The sequence below is a fragment of the Thalassophryne amazonica genome, chromosome 6 (assembly GCF_902500255.1).
Source record: "Thalassophryne amazonica chromosome 6, fThaAma1.1, whole genome shotgun sequence".
Taxonomy (NCBI): Eukaryota; Metazoa; Chordata; class Actinopteri; order Batrachoidiformes; family Batrachoididae; genus Thalassophryne; species Thalassophryne amazonica.
This window is the reverse complement of record NC_047108.1, coordinates 84,275,949-84,293,792: the sequence shown is the minus strand read 5'-3', so window position 1 is coordinate 84,293,792 and position 17,844 is coordinate 84,275,949. Positions and strand designations below refer to the sequence as shown.

Here is a 17,844-nt window from a genome sequence, read left to right as displayed (position 1 = left end):
TCAGCCTTGAGTACTGGAGCATGAGCAGTGATGATGGTGGCACCCGTAAGTGATCATCAGTCATCCACCAACACTCACTGGGAATTCAGTCAGCTTTGGAAGAAGAGAGCTCTTGATGGGAAAACTGATGGCATGGATCTTTCTTTCCAGAAGAAAGTGTTGCCCCATTGCTTCTCCCGTAGTTGGTCTTCTCTTACTCTTCTCATTTCACTCAAGACAATGATGCTGAGGTCATGTTTCTGGAGCTTGCAAGAGAAGAGAGCTGTTCGCCTTTCGAGTCAGTCTGACTTTTTATTGTACATGAAGGTTTCTGACATTCCAAGTATCAAATTTCATTACTTCTATTTCTACTGCAGAGCTGGAAGCCTGTGTAAGCAGTAATCCAGAAAGGTTCAGGTGAAGCAGACTATGTTTAGGGCACCTTTTTTAGCCCCCTTCATGTTCAAACTTGGAGCCAATGTCAACTGTCACTGGATGAGTGGCAGGATACACATACAGGTCACTAGGCTAATGCATGGTCATCAGATATACCCATTCAAACTCATTCATACTCTAACTCACACCAACAGTCAATTAAGAGTCACAAATTCACCTAACCCGCATGTCTGTGGAAGTGGGACAAAGCTGGAGCACCCAGAGGGAACCCACTGAAACATGGGGAGAACATGCAAACTCCACACACAAAGGACCAAGTCAGAAACAGACTTGGGACCTTCTCACTGTAAGGTAACAGTGCTAGCCACTAAACCACCATGCTGCCCCACCAACTGTTTTCCAAAATAAAAATTTGATCTCTCATAAACAAATTACATAATGGGTCCAGAGCATGTCACATTCATAGGTAGAAACAATGTAATCAATTTCCATTCAGTTTCAATTTATTTTATTTATATAGCGCCAAATCACAACAGCACTGCCTCACAGCACTTCACACGAGTAAGGTCTAACCTTACCAACCCCCCTGAGCAACCACACAGGTGACAGTGGTATGGTAAACTCCCTCTGGTGATAATGATGAATAAACCTCAAGCAGACCAAACTCAGGGTGACCCACTGCTTAAAGCCATTCTAAACAGTTACCAGGTTTTTACAAATTTTATGAGAATTTCTTAAACAGAAGAAACAGAAAACAGAAAAAAATAGAATAGCAAAAAACAAGAGTCCCTATTTGAAATGAAAAAGCAGTCCATCTAGAGTCTTTAATCTCTGTGCCTCCAAGTCCAGAACAGATATTTCTTGAACAGATAGGGCTTCCTGAGGTCAGTACGATGCCCTGGTGTGCAGGGCCGACATCCATTTAAGGTCATCAGTGTCTCAGACAGGGAGAAATTTAGATGTAGTGAGGCTGAGACCTGTTCTTTCTAAGTAATATAAATTTAAAAGGAGGGGAAACATAATTCCATACTACACTGGTATGCTAGCCATACAAGAAGGAGAACAGATGTGTCTTTGGTCTGGACTTGAATGTCTGTATGGAATCTGACTGCTTTATCTCTGCAGGGAGATCATTTATGTATTGTGCAATCCTAATGTATAATCATTTACAGATTTTTGACATTTGTGTGGATTAATGCAATTATGACATTTTGGGATACTAACAATCCATAGCTGATGCAGAGATCCATGAGGTAGGAGTACCGAACAGTATCTATTGTGGGAACAATGATGTCTTGTAGTTTGGTTGATTTGTCCCCCAGACTATCAATCTTAATGGAATCATTCCAATGAATCCAGCGGCCTTTTCCTTTAAACTGTAAAAAGTGTGACAGCATGATTTCATGAATTAAACATAACCAAATCATTTGGGAGCAATATGATTACACAATACCTCATAAGAATAATCATAAACCAGGCCGTTTTCAGCCATTGGACACTCCCATCTCCCCACTGTGTCAGGGACTGGATGGCTTTCTGTTTTTCCTGACACAATCTCCCTGAAGAAGTTGTTAAACTTCTCTCTGCTGTCTGTGTCACAACTGCCACCCACAGACCAAACCATGGCAAAACCAAAAGCTGCCTGTAATAAAGAAACAGAAGTGGTGAAACACAAAACCATACCTTGAAAGCAGATTTCTGTTGTGATGTACAAATAGCAAAATGCATTATTATTATCATTATTAGTTCATTTATTAGTACATTCATTAGTTACTTCATCCAAACCATCAACATGTCTATTAGACCCCATTCCTACCAGGCTGCTCAAGGAAGCCCTACCATTATTTAATGCTTCGATCTTAAATATGCTCAATCTATCTTTATTAGTTGGCTATGTACCACAGGCTTTTAAGGTGGCAGTAATTAAACTTACTTAAAATTAAACTTAAAATTACTTAAAAAGCCATCACTTGACCCAGCTATCTTAGCTAATTATAGGCCAATCTCCAACCTTCCTTTTCTCTCAAAAATTCTTGAAAGGGTAGTTGTAAAACAGCTAACTGATCATCTGCAGAGGAATGGTCTATTTGAAGAGTTTCAGTCAGGTTTTAGAATTCATCATAGTACAGAAACAGCATTAGTGAAGGTTACAAATGATCTTCTTATGGCCTCAGACAGTGGACTCATCTCTGTGCTTGTTCTGTTAGACCTCAGTGCTGCTTTTGATACTGTTGACCATAAAATTTTATTACAGAGATTAGAGCATGCCATAGGTATTAAAGGCACTGCGCTGCGGTGGTTTGAATCATATTTATCTAATAGATTACAATTTGTTCATGTAAATGGGGAATCTTCTTCACAGACTAAGGTTAATTATGGAGTTCCACAAGGTTCTGTGCTAGGACCAATTTTATTCACTTTATACATGCTTCCCTTAGGCAGTATTATTAGACGGCATTGCTTAAATTTTCATTGTTACGCAGATGATACCCAGCTTTATCTATCCATGAAGCCAGAGGACACACACCAATTAGCTAAACTGCAGGATTGCCTTACAGACATAAGGACATGGATGACCTCTAATTTCCTGCTTTTAAACTCAGATAAAACTGAAGTTATTGTACTTGGCCCCATAAATCTTAGAAACATGGTGTCTAACCAGATCCTTACTCTGGATGGCATTACCCTGACCTCTAGTAATGCTGTGAGAAATCTTGGAGTCATTTTTGATCAGGATATGTCATTCAAAGCACATATTAAACAAATATGTAAGACTGCTTTTTTGCATTTACGCAATATCTCTAAAATTAGAAAGGTCTTGTCTCAGAGTGATGCTGAAAAACTAATTCATGCATTTATTTCCTCTAGGCTGGACTATTGTAATTCATTATTATCAGGTTGTCCTAAAAGTTCCCTGAAAAGCCTTCAGTTAATTCAAAATGCTGCAGCTAGAGTACTGACGGGGACTAGAAGGAGAGAGCATATCTCACCCATATTGGCCTCTCTTCATTGGCTTCCTGTTAATTCTAGAATAGAATTTAAAATTCTTATTCTTACTTATAAGGTTTTGAATAATCAGGTCCCTTCTTATCTTAGGGACCTCATAGTACCATATCACCCCAATAGAGTGCTTCGCTCTCAGACTGCAGGCTTACTTGTAGTTCCTAGGGTTTATAAGAGTAGAATGGGAGGCAGAGCCTTCAGCTTTCAGGCTCCTCTCCTGTGGAACCAGCTCCCAATTCAGATCAGGGAGACAGATACCCTCTCTACTTTTAAGATTAGGCTTAAAACTTTCCTTTTTGCTAAAGCTTATAGTTAGGGCTGGATCAGGTGACCCTGAACCATCCCTTAGTTATGCTGCTATAGACTTAGACTGCTGGGGGGTTCCCATGATGCACTGAGTGTTTCTTTCTCTTTTTGCTCTGTATGCACCACTCTGCATTTAATCATTAGTGATCGATCTCTGCTCCCCTCCACAGCATGTCTTTTTCCTGGTTCTCTCCCTCAGCCCCAACCAGTCCCAGCAGAAGACTGCCCCTCCCTGAGCCTGGTTCTGCTGGAGGTTTCTTCCTGTTAAAAGGGAGTTTTTCCTTCCCACTGTCACCAAGTGCTTGCTCACAGGGGGTCGTTTTGACCATTGGGGTTTTTACGTAATTATTGTATGGCCTTGCCTTACAATATAAAGCGCCTTGGGGCAACTGTTTGTGATTTGGCGCTATATAAATAAAATTGATTGATTATTATTATTATTATTATTATATGTTGCAGACAGTGGTCGGCACAGTTCCGCTAATCCACTAACCGCTAGCAAAGCTAACTTTTTTGTTAGCTGACTAGCTTTTGAGCTAACTTTGAAAACCATCAGTGGATCAATTAAATTTAGTTCCGATAACTTTTAGACTGGGCAGCACGGTGGATTAGTGGTTAGCACTGTTGCCTCACAGCGAGAAGGTCGTGGGTTCAATTCCCGTGGCCTTTCTGTGTGGAGTTTGCATGTTCTACCCGTGTTTGCGTGGGTTTCCTCCGGGTGCTCCGGTTTCCTCCCACATCCAAAGACATGCGGGTTAGGTGGGTTGGACTCTTTAAAATTGTCCGTAGGTGTGTGTGTGTGGGTGTGTCTGTGTTTGTTTGTCTATTTGTGGCCCTGCGACAGACTGGCGTCCTGTCCTGGGTGTACCCCGCCTCACGCTCTATGACTGCTGGGATAGGCTCCAGCCCTTAATTGGACTAAGCGGTAGAAGATGGATGAATGAATGAATGAATGAATGAATGAACGAACTTTTAGACCACTAACATATTTTTGTGGGCATAGTGAATAAAGCTTAACAGTTAAACACATTTCAAATGCCTGAAATCAATGAAGTTGAGACGTTGTGTAAAATGTAAATAAAAACAGAATACAATGATTTGCAAATCCTCTTCAACCTATATTCAATTGAATACACCACAAAGATAAGATATTTAATGTTCAAACTGATAGACTTTTTGTTTTTGTGCAAATATTTGCTCATTTTGAAATGAATGCCTGCAACACGTTTCAAAAAAGCTGGGACAGGGGCAACAATAGACTGGGGAAGTTGATGAATGCTCAAAGAACACCTATTTGGAACATTCCACAGGTGAACAGGTTAACTGGAAACAAGGGAGTGTCATGATTGGCTATAAAAGGAGCATCCCCAAAAGGCTCAGCCGTTCACAAGCAAAGATGGGGCAGTGATCACCACTTTGTGAACAACTGCATGAAAAAATAGTCCAACAGTTTAAGAACAATGTTTCTCAACGTTCAATTGCAAGGAATTTAGGGATTCCATCATCTACAGTCCATAATATAATAAGATTCAGAGAATCTGGAGAACTTTCTACACGTAAGGGGCAAGGCTGAAAACCAACATTAAATGCCCGTGATCTTTGATCCCTTAGGCGGCACTGCATTAAAAACCGACATCACTGTGTAAAGGATCTTACTGTGTGGGCTCAGGAACACTTCAGAAAACCACTATCAGTTAACACAGTTCGTCGCTACATCTACAAGTGCAAGTTAAAAAACTCTACCATGCAAAGCAAAAGCATTACATCAACAACATCCAGGAACGCTGCTGCCTTCTCTGGGGCCGAGGTCATTTGGTCTGATAAGTCCACATTTTACACATCCAGAACTTACACATCTGTGATGGCACTATCAATGCTGAAAGGTACATCCAGGTTTTGGTGCAACACATGCTGCCATCCAAGCAACATCTTTTTCACGGACGTCCCTGCTTATTTCAGCAAGACAATGCCAAGCCACATTCTGCACGTGTTACAACAGCGTGGCTTCGTAGTAAAAGACTGCGGGTACTAGACTGGCCTGCCTGCAGTCCAGACCTGTCGCCCATTGAAAATGTGTGGTGCATTATAAAGCGCAAAATACGACAACGGTGACCCTGGAATGTTGAACAACTGAAGTCATACATCAAGCAAGAATGGGAAAGAATTCCACCTACAAAGTTTCAACAATTAGTGTCCTCAGTTCCAAAACGCTTATTGAGTGTTAGAAGGAAAGGTGATGTAACACAGTGGTAAATACCACTGTCCCAGCTTTTTTGAAACATGTTGCAGGCATCCATTTCAAAATGAGCAAATATTTGCACAAAAACAACAGTGTTTATCAGTTTGAACATTGAATATATTGTCTTTGTGGTGTATTCAATTGAATATAAGTTGAAGAGGATTTGCAAATCATTGTATTCTCTTTTTATTTACATTTTACACAACATCCCAACTTCATCAGAATTGGGGTTGTATGGCAGACAGACAGCTATGAGAGGTAGATCTCAAACCCCTGACAGAGAAGAGCTAGCTACGAGAGAAAAAAAGGAGGGGGGGAGATTATTTATTTTCACACCATACAGAATTGCAGATGTGTCAGAGGAGTCATGCACAGCAAGACAGTTTTGACTCATGGTTAAAATTTTAAACAAACTAATTCCAGACAACTTATTGAAATTAATGTCACTTCTGTTGTTTTACAAAGTGAAAATATCAGCTATATGTTTTAGTTTTAAAGTAAGATACTAATTTTGAAGGTTTTAGCATTTTACAGAGACACATGCCGAAAAACATTATGGGAAAATTAGTTTCCTGTCATCAGTGGCTGGTCTGTGTATGTAAAAAAAAAAAAAGAAAAAAAAAGAAAAAGAAAAAAATAATGCTTTTTGGCATGTGTTTGGTTACAGCAGAATCTCTCATTTCCCACTTCTTAATTAGAATATGAACACTGCTGATTGGTATTCTCAGTCCCTTGAATATCTTTTTTATTTCTGTTTCCTGTTTTATACCATGGATGGTTACCATTTGTATCCATTTAAACTTGTGTGCATGTTATCAGGCCCAGGGTATGTAAACTTTTGATCAGGGTCATTTCGTGAGTCTCTTTTGTCATTATGACTTAAAAAGAACAAACACAGATCCCTCCAAAGATTTTCTATTGAGTTCAGGTCTGGAGACTGGCCAGGCCACTCTGGGACCTTGAAATGCTTCTTACAGAGCCCCTCCTTAGTTGCCCTGGCTGTGTGTTTGGGTTTATTGTCATGCTGGAAGACCCAGCCATGACCCATCTTCAATGCTCTTACTGAGGGAAGGAGGTTGTTTGCCAAAATCTTGCAATACATGACCCCATCCCTCCTCCCTTCAATACGGTGCAGTCGTCCTGTCCCCTTTGCAGAAGAGCACCCCCAGAGTATGATGTTTCCATCCCCATGCTTCACGGTTGAGATGGTTTTCTTGGGGTTGTTCTCATCCTCTAAACATGGCAAGTGGAGTTGATTCCCAAAAGCTCTATTCTGGTCTCATCTGACCACATGACCTTCTCCCATGCCTCCTCTGGATCATCCAGATGGTCACTGTGAACTTCAAATGAGCCTGGACATGTGCTGGCTTGGGCAGGGGGACCTTGCTGCCTTGCAGGATTTTAAACCATGACAGTACCATGTGTTACTAATGTAATCTTTGTGACTGTGGTCCCAGCTCTTTCAGGTCATTGACCAGGTCCTCCTGTGTAGTTCTGAGCTTTCTCAGAATCATCCTTACCCCACAAAGTGAGATCTTGCATGGAATCCCAGACTGAGGGAGACTGACAGTCATCTTGTGTTTCTTCCACTTTCTAATAAATAATCATAACAGTTGTTGTCTTCTACCAAGCTGCTTGCCTGTTGTCCTGTAGTCCATACCAGCCTTGTGCAGGTCTACAGTTTTGTCTCTGGTGTCCTTAGACAGCTCTTTGGTCTTGGCTATGGTGGACAGGTTGGAGTGTGATTGACTGAGTGTGTGAACAGGTGTCTTTTATACAGGTAACAAGTTCAAACAGGTGCAATTAATACAGGTAAAGAGTGCAGAATAAGAGGGCTTCTTAAAGAAAAATTAACAGGTCTGTGAGAGACAGAATTCTTGCTGGTTGGTAGGGGATCAAATACTTATTTGTAGCAGTAACATACAAATAAATTATTAAAAAAAATCATACATTGTGATTTCCGGATTTTTTTTAGATTATCTCTCTCACAGTGGACATGCACCTAAGATGAAAATTTCAGACCCCTTCATGATTTCTAAGTGGGAGAACTTGCAAAATCGCAGGGTGTTCAAATACTTATTTTCCTCACTGTATTTGGCTGTGAGACCTCTTAAGATAAGAAGCTGCGTAAAACTGTTGAGCTGAGTCAGGGAGTGCATAAGTACAACTTGTGCCAAATCTCAATGCAGATCTATATCAAATCTACTGTGCCAGCTCAAAGATAGTGTAATCAGATGAAATCAAATCAATTTTATTTATATAGCGCCAAGTCACAACAAACAGTCGCCCCAAGGCGCTTTATATTGTAAGGCAAAAGCCATACAATAATTACAGAAAAACCCCAACGGTCAAAACGACGCCCTATGAGCAAGCACTTGGCGACAGTGGGAAGGAAAACTCCCTTTTAACAGGAAAGACATAACATCAAATTATTCAGAACATAATCTTACCATGATCCATGTGCGTACATTTTCACTCTGAGGGTCAGTCTCTAAAGGTTCAGCAAGCAGTATCTCAAACAGTCGACACAAGGACACCACAGTGTTACTGTTACTAGTGGAAACCACTTCCTGCAAACAATATCACAGTTATACATGGGAAACCTTCTGTTATATTTTAATAAATTTGACCATACAGATACAAATATCTGTAAAAAAAAAAAATTTAGCCAGAATGCATTGCTTCATCAGTCTCCCTTTTTTGTTGAAGTGAGCCATGTTTCTGGTCCCCTTGCAGTTATTCTTTGGTCACAAGTCACTCCTGCCACCTTTCTCCACCCACTCCACCCTACCTGCACTCTCTTCTTCACCTCTCTATCACACTCTCCATTACTTTGAACAGTTGACCCCAAATATTTAAACTCCTCTACTTGCACCACTGCTATTCCTTGTAACTGCACTATTCCACTGGGGTCTCTCTCATTCACATGCATGTACTCAGTTTTGCTCTGACTGACTTTCATTCCCCTGCTCTCCAGAGCATATCTACAGCTTACCAGGCTCGACTCAACCTGCTCTCTAGTCTCACTACAGATCACAATGTCATCTGCAAACATCATAGTCCATTGAGACTCCTGTTTGATCTCATGCGCCAACCTGTCCATTACCACTGCAAACAACAAAGGACTCAGAGCTGATCCTTGAATCCCTTGAATGAGTCTGTCATTCCTACTGTGCATCTCACCGGTGTTACACTATCCTTGTACATGTCCTGCACTACCCTCACAGACTTCTCTGCCACTCCAGACTTCCTCCTACCACAACTCTTCTCTTTGTACCGTCGTAAACTTTCTCTGAATCCACAAACACACAATGTAACTCCTTCTAGCCTTTTCTATACTTCTCCATTAGTATTCTCAGAGCAAACACTGCACCTGTTATGCTCTTTCTCAGCATGAAACCGTATTGTTGCTCACAGATCATCACCTGTTTTCTAAGCTTAGCTTCTACACTGGAAATTTTGCTCAGTAAAATTTACTTTGCTGGGATAGCATTTGATCCCATTCTAAATAGAGTAAATTACACTCTATCATAGAATGAAATCAGCTCGACAGATGTCGCAGAACTAACGGTCCCCCACCTAAATGTTGGTCTGCCCCGCCTCCAATGTATAGGGATCAACATTAACGCTTGTCCGAGCGAGATAAGTGTAAAATGTGATCGGACAATCAATAGCTCTAAATCGCTGTCTGACCGGACAAGTGGCATTTTTTTGGTTTAAAACGTTCACATTCTTTATTTTCATCGCTCTGAACCAAAATACCTGACCGCCGCCTTTTTGTTTTCTTATTTACATCACATCTTGTCTTGCACCTAGCAAGAAAGCGTCTTCGGTTTTTTCTGCCACTCTCCATGCAGCAGACAATCAGAAAACATGATATCAATGTGTGCACGGGACCACTGTATGGAGTGTGTGTTCGTAGTATAGGATGACATTTTTTTGGGAATCCCACGGGTCACGGGATTCCCGTGGGATCCCCATGGGATGGGAGTCAACGTTGCTTTTATCACATGATTGGGACGGTACGGGATTAAAAATTCACGGGAGCAGACGGGAGCGAGAACCAAGGTTTTAGGCAGCGAGCCGTCCTGCTGTCATTTGAGCGGTCAATTTTCTAAAAAGATGTGGAAAAAATAGCGGGCAGCTTTGCTTAAAGCTGTCTAAAATTAGGACCGGGTCCGATTGCTGCAGCCGTCTGTGTGTATGTGTGTGTGCTCGCCGGGAGAGGAGGGGGTCGGGGGAGGGCGCGCTGAGCACAGAGTGAAAAACAACACAAACTAAACTGTGGTGCTGCCTTTATTTCTCTCTGGACTGTTCTGACGGTACGTCCTGTTCACACCGTGTGCGCGTCAGTGACAGTTATACTGAAATTATGAAATAAATGGTCAAAATTCCTTAAAAAATGAAAATATATGGATGAACAGAATAAAAATCACATACCCGTGTGTTTTAAAAAATCTGATGTGGAGAAACTCTGCAGTGATGTTCAGAAGCAGAAATCACATAAAGCAGCTGAGAACTCTGAACTTTAACAGGCTGTTATTTTCCACAGATATTTATTTTAGACAGTGGTGGGCACAGATAACCAAAGAATTAACTTCGATAACAGATAACTGAAAAGTTATCTTTGATAAAGATAAACCGATAAACCACTCAAAAATGTATCGGAAGTTACAGATAATCGATAACCGATAAATTCCGGTGTTGTCTATGGGACATTTGCAGTTACTAAAGAGTTGTAATTGATTTTTAATGATCGCTTTTGAAAGCATCAAAAGCGGTAAAAGACCTAAAGCATAAGCAAGAATGTTTGACCATGCTGCCCCCTGCAGGAAGCAGCACATACAAATCCTGAGAGCACCCACGAAATCAACTCTTTATTAATCATAATCATTTTTCTTTTAACATTCTGCCCCTGCTGGAAGCTCTTGTTTACAACAGCGCTCCCACCACACAGGCACACCAAGAGCAGCCATAAAGCCAGCTCCCTATCACTTTCAACATGCCAGTCAGGCAGAGGTCTTGAAAAATAAAGTCATACTAACGTATGGTTTTTTGAAAATACTGATAGAATAACTCCATTAATGTCAATTCTGTCATTTGTACAAAGATAAAATATAACATATATCTTTTAATGTTGAATAAGGCACTAATTCTGAGGTTTTGTAACAAACAGACCACAAAGAATTCTGGGTAAAAGTGCTAAACAGTGATTGGTTCAGTAATCCATTATGTAAACCAACACGTTAATGTGACGTGTGTTGGTTTTTATTTGTAAAAACAGGCATTTTTACGGAGCCCTGGAAGTGTCATCGCAATTGCATTTAAAACTTTTATGATGTTGTAAAACATGCACTCAATATTAGTAAGTAAGTAAGTAAATTTATTTATATAGTGCCTTTCACAGACATAAGGCCATGTACACACGTTGTCGGGTACTTGTAAAACCGAATATCTTACCCTTTCAGTTTGGGGAAAAAACTTCACCACACTGTCGTTTAAAAAAAAATCCATCCACATCACCGTATAAATGTGTTGTAATTAGTCTGCCAAACCTTTGGGTGGCGGTACTGATTAAAATTCTATCCAGTCAGGAGCCTTATTCTCTTGTCCACTTCCACAAAAACTAAAAACATGACGCCAACCTCGTTCGTGTGGACCGATAAGGAGTCGGAATTACTTCTAACCGTAGTTTTAGAATACAAAGTTAACAAATATATGCACACAAAAAGCGCCTGGACAATGGACAATACCAACACTTTGAGTGCAGCCATGTGCCCAGACGTTTAATACTGCCATGAACACTCCTGGCCAGTAGATGGCAGTAGCTGCCTTGAAAAAATAAACAAAATTCCAGATAATCTGTGTCTGCTACATTTAAGATGCGTGGAATTTAACAAACGCAAATACACTAACGTCTACAATCCCTGGCAAAAATTATGGAATCACTGGCCTCAGATGATGTTCATTCAGTTGTTTAATTTTGTAGAAAAAAAGCAGATCACAGACATGACACAAAACTAAAGTTATTTCAAATGGCAACTTTCTGGCTTTAAGAAACACTATAAGAAATCAAGAAAAAAGATTGTGACAGTCAGTAACGGTTACTTTTTTAGACCAAGCAGAGGAAAGAAATATGGAATCACTCAATTCTGAGGAATAAATTATGGAATCACCCTGTAAATTTTCATCCCCCAAACTAACACCTGCATCAAATCAGATCTGCTCGTTGACATTGACCCTATGCCATGACATTGACCCTATGTGTCTTTTTGCAAGGAATGTTTTCACAGTTTTTGCTCTATGGCAAGATACATTATCATCTTGAAAAATGATTTCATCATCCCCAAACATCCTTTCAATTGTCCAAAATATCAACGTAAACTTGTGCATTTATTGATGGTGTAATGACAGCCATCTCCCCAGTGCCTTTACCTGACATGCAGCCCCATATCATCAATGACTGTGGAAATTTACATGTTCTCTTCAGGCAGTCATCTTTATAAATCTCATTGGAACAGTACCAAACAAAAGTTCCAGCATCATCACCTTGCCCAATGCAGATTCGAGATTTATCACTGAATATGACTTTCAATCAGTCATCCACAGTCCACGATTGCTTTTCCTTAGCCCATTGTAACCTTGTTTTTTTCTGTTTAGGTGTTAATGATGGCTTTTGTTTAGCTTTTCTGTATGTAAATCCCATTTCCTTTAGGCGGTTTCTTACAGTTCGGTCACAGACGTTGACTCCAGTTTCCTCCCATTCGTTCCTCATTTGTTTTGTTGTGCATTTTTGATTTTTGAGACATATTGCTTTAAGTTTAAGTTGTATTTGGTCCAGAGTTTAGACACAGCTGACTGTGAACAACCAACATCTTTTGCAACATTGCGTGATGATTTGCCCTCTTTTAAGAGTTTGATAATCCTCTCCTTTGTTTAAATTGACATCTCTTATGTTGGAGCCATGATTCATGTCAGTCCACTTGGTGCAACAGCTCTCCAAGGTGTGATCACTCCTTTTTTAGATGCAGACTAACGAGCAGATCTGATATGATGCAGGTGTTAGTTTTGGGGATGAAAATTTACAGGGTGATTCCATAATTTTTTCCTCAGAATTGAGTGATTCCATATTTTTTTCCTCTGCTTGGTCTAAAAAAGTAACCGTTACTGACTGCCACAATCTTTTTTTCTTGATTTCCTATAGTGTTTCTTAAAGCCAGAAAGTTGCCATTTGAAATGACTTTAGTTTTGTGTCATGTCTGTGATCTGCTTTTTTTCTACAAAATTAAACAACTGAATGAACATCCTCCGAGGCCGGTGATTCCATAATTTTTGCCAGGGGTTGTATAAACCCAGAGAATATATTCACGAGAGTTTTAGGCACTAGAGTATAATGCTGTTATCTGTGGACCCTGAACAGAGTGTCTGAAATGCATTTGTCCTGTCGTGAACGTCTGAGATTACCTTATGGTACCCATAATGCATTGCTGCCTGGCACAGCATGTGCTCACAAAACCTTAAAAATTAGCACATTACTTTAAAAGGAAAACATATATCTGATATTTTCACTTTATAAACTTCAGACATGACAATTTTAAATAACTTGTCTAAAATGAGTGGTTAAAATTTGAACCATAAGTTAAACATGTATGCCTCTGGATGACTTGGTGACATTGCGATTATATTAGTATGGTGCTAAAGGAAATGACTTTTTTTGGTCACCACTTCTCCTTTGCTTACAGACAATAGAGTGGTTTTTGTTTGCAGAGGACCGAACAACATGCTTATTAGGAAACTTTTAACAGGTAGGTCTCAACAGCTTTAACAGTTTTAAAAATGTTTTTCACTGTTCAGCTTAGTTTAGTACGTTATCGGTCTAAAAGTTATCGGACGGTAATTCATCGGAAGATAATTAGTCCAATGACGGTTTTTAAATTTATCTATAAAGATAATCCGATAATGAAAACATTACCTTCGATAATTATCTGTTATCGGATTATCGGAAGTGTGCCCACCACTGATTTTAGAGGGCTTAATGTAGCTGTTTAATGTTCAAGCACAAAACATGAATGTGGAGGAGAATTAAAGAGGAAATGAACTCTAGTCAGCATAAAAATACAAACTGCTTATTTTTATTTTTCAAAATTATCAGGCTGCAGTTCTGAGTTTCTTTTATTTCAAAGTAAGTTACTGCTTATTATTTTCAAAAATCACGAGTCAAATCAGTCTGCATTTTTTTTCCTGCACGTTTGTGTATTTTTTTTTTCTTTCTTCATAAGAGTTTCATTTTTGTTTGTTCTACTATAAAGCTCTTCCTTCCCTACCACTTGGCCTCTTGCACACACACTATGTCTACCTTTCTCCTCTCCATCATATCAGCCCTTTACCAGGGCTCTCCCTTTACCAGTCATACTGCCAACATTCAAAGTCCTGACTCTCACTTCCACCTTTCTAGTTTTCCTCTTCTCCCACTGTCTGTGGACACATCCTCCTCTTCTTCTTCGCCCAGTAGTAGCCCATTTTCCGCCAGCACCATGTTGGGTAATGGCACTGGTGACGGTTGTTGTTATGGATCTTCGATTTATACTCTGTAAGGTTATTTTGGCTTGTTTTATGCTGGATCCCCGTCCTGATGCAACCCTATTAATTTACCCGGGGTTGGGACCAGCACTCAGAATGTACTGGCTGCACACCTCATGTGGCTGAGTTGAAGGACGGTTACAATAAAAACCTCAAAGCCACAGAACAAACGTACCAAAAGATACGGGAAGCCCAGAAGTCCACTAGCAAATGGCCATGTGAAGCACAAGAATCCAGATTATTGAAAAAGCTGGAAGACCAAAGGCTACCTTTGAAAAAAAGAAAAGTTCCAAGATACAGAATCCTTGGTGTGTTTTCAGTGGTGTTTGTGTGGCTGTTGGGTTATTTTCGGCTAAGTGTCAAGAAAAGTAACAGCCTTGTGTGAATAAGGGCTGGAATACCGGGCTAAATCTTTTTCTTAATTCTTCACTGTAATATTTCTAATACATATAAGCATATACAATGTGCTCCTTTTGTTCATTATTACATATTCTCTGTGTGTGTTTGTCATTCACACCAGCAGGAATATTCCAACAAGTTAAAATACATAAAAATTAAAACTTGCCAAAGCTGATCAGCACTTGAAGACAAAATTTGTCCACCTTTCTTTCTTTATAAACAGTTCAATAGTATGGTTATTCAGTCCATAGCTGCCCAGTACATTGTTTCTTCTCCTCCCTCAGTCATTGACCATAAAAAAACAGAGGTACCCCCCCCCCCCCCCAAAAAAAAAACACAAATATGTAAATAAATGAACAACCCCACTACACCTAAAATCTAAACAGGAAGACATGAGTGTAAGTGAACATCAAGGCTACATTGTGGAACCTAGCTAGCACTTTAAAAATTAAGTTTATAAAAAAAATTAAAAAACAAAATCAACCTATGATCCACACACTACTGATGTCATAAACCTGCTAGAAACAGGCTAGATGGCTATGGCTTGCCAAAGCACAAGCCCAACACAGCAAACTCAAAATCTGACTGGTTAAAGAACATGACCATTCACAACATTGTCCTTTTTTTTTTTTTAATGCCACAGAAGGCCTCAGAGAAGATTTTCCCCCAGAGAACACAGAGGGGCAACCTGACTGGATAAAACAAAGCTCTCATCCACAAGAGCTGATCTGGAAGTAGCACAGCTGATGTTACTGGTACAAAAAAAAAAAAAAAAAAAAATTGGAATCACTTTTGTAAAATACATGCAACATGAATTAAAATACATTTTCTTACCCTGACCATACTAAGGCTAGCACAGAAAGTCTTGCTGGCCCTGACGGACCACCACTGAGAGTGGGTAACTTAATGGCCAAAACAAGGTGAAGACCAGAGGTTCAGAGAAATAAACTGCAGCACGTCAGTGCTTATGTTGATGCCAGATCTCAATAACTGAGGTAGACTCCTCTGAACCCACTCTAACCGCGATTGTGTCTTGAAGATGTTTTGCCACTCAGCACAATGAGCTCTGATGTCTGTTTGTAGCTCAATGTGAGGTTTCGTTGAGATGGCACATATCCAGGAGCTTATGACACACCTGCTCTTCAAAATGTGTTAACACTCACTTAAGATACATTCTCAGCTCTAAAAAAAAAATTCCTATATATTTGTACAGTATTTTGATACAGGAACAGTCATTCAGATAAATAATATGTAGAAGCTGTGGATATCTGGGGTTTTATTTTTCTGGATCTCAGGAGCACTCACCGTGCAGTGCTTACGCAGCATTCTGTGGGCAGGTGGCAGGAGCCAGTGGAAAAGTTCCAGCAGCAGGGTGCGATTGTCTGAGTTCTGCAGAACATCTGGAAGGGTGTTTATCCAGGCTATCACCAAGGGCTCCCAGCCCAACTGAGATGGTTCCATGTAGATCATACCACATCGACTGACAGTGGCAGGCTGCAGTGTAAGAACATAACCAAACAGGACCTTTTGTAATATCCAAATGAGGGCTACAACTTTATTATTTTCACAATTGATAAATCTATCATTTATTTCTATGATCAACTGATTAGTTGTTTGGTCCATGCAATATTAGAAAATGGTCAAAATTATTGAGCAGTCTTTAATAAATGTTGATGTCCTTAAATATCTTTGTCTACAACCCAAATATATTGTTTATTACCACAGAGGAGTAAAGAAACCAACAAACAAATCAAAACATTTTCACATTTAAAAAGCTGAAATCACAAAACTTTGATATAAACCCCCCCCCCCCCCCCCCAGAAAAATCAAACAAACAAAATTAGGTTAGTGGTGAAGCAGTTAGCATGCTTGTTTTCAGAGCAAAACGTTCTTGTTTCAAGACCACACCTGCCCATTCTCCATGTAATGTGGAGTTATACCAGGAAAGGCATCCTGTGTAAAACATGCCAAATAAAAGTGAAGATCCATAGCAAATGTGCCGTGGTCACCACCTACGTGAAAAGGGAAGAAGCTGAAAGGACTTAATAAGGTAGTTGACCATTAATTTAATAACGGATTCATATTCGATTGCAGATTCATTCTCTCTCCTCCTTTTCACCAGCCTCTAATTTATTCTTTGGTTTTGTTTCTGGATTTGTTCTCAGTTTAGGTCTCATTTTAGGTTCTTGTCTCCTTCTACCAGGATGCTGTTATTGAAAAATCATTTATTTTCCCCTGCTCTTACTCATGCCTCTTACCTTCTGTGGCATAATTGTGGTATCAGAATGATCAGAGACCTTTACTAGTGCAGCAGATAACTGAAACAATCATGCAGATGGTAATAAAAGCATCAAATTTGGCAGAAATACTCCTTAGACACTCCTCTTTTCAAAAAAAAAAAAAAAACGATTGGCCACTTGACTTTTCAATCGGTGGCCAGGTAAGGGTCAATTGAAGAATTACACAGAGGTCAAAATTAAAAGATGCTCCAATCATATAGAAAAATATTCCGTATTATTTGCCTGATCATAAAGATTCCAAAAAGGTATAGTTTGGACTATCTGTGACTAAATTCTATGGCGTTACGGGATAAAAACAGCAAGAATGGTGACAAAGGTCAGTGTCATTTTGTACATGGGTCAAAAGTTAAAGTTGCTCCAATTTTGGTAAAAAAGTGGTTCAAATTACTGGTTGAGCTAATAGGATTAATAAATGGAATAGTTCTGTGTTGCGCGCTAAAGGTTAAACAATGTCAGCATCCATTGGATTCTATGACATGTGACATAGTGACATGGGAACAACACTGCATTTGGTGGTTGGCTCTCACTGCGGTATTGTATCACTTCCTGTTCCGGAGCACAGCGGTGTTTTTCTGTATCCGTTAGCTGTTTAATCTGCGCAGTTAGATTGATCTAGTTATCTAGATTACGATTTGTTTCCCA

The 17,844-nt window shown here is 39.8% G+C and overlaps 1 protein-coding gene across 1 annotated transcript in view; it reads right to left on the bottom strand.

The window, feature by feature from the left end:
• Nucleotides 1-17,844, bottom strand: part of dnah12 (dynein, axonemal, heavy chain 12) — a 184,148-nt gene that overhangs the window by 88,781 nt on the left and 77,523 nt on the right. The window contains exons 34-37 of the mRNA XM_034172638.1: nucleotides 16,208-16,396; nucleotides 8,374-8,493; nucleotides 1,829-2,017; nucleotides 1,600-1,751 (exon numbers count right to left, since the gene is read on the bottom strand). Coding sequence (XP_034028529.1) covers nucleotides 1,600-1,751; nucleotides 1,829-2,017; nucleotides 8,374-8,493; nucleotides 16,208-16,396 — 650 coding nt within the window. The remainder of the gene's footprint in view (nucleotides 1-1,599; nucleotides 1,752-1,828; nucleotides 2,018-8,373; nucleotides 8,494-16,207; nucleotides 16,397-17,844) is intronic.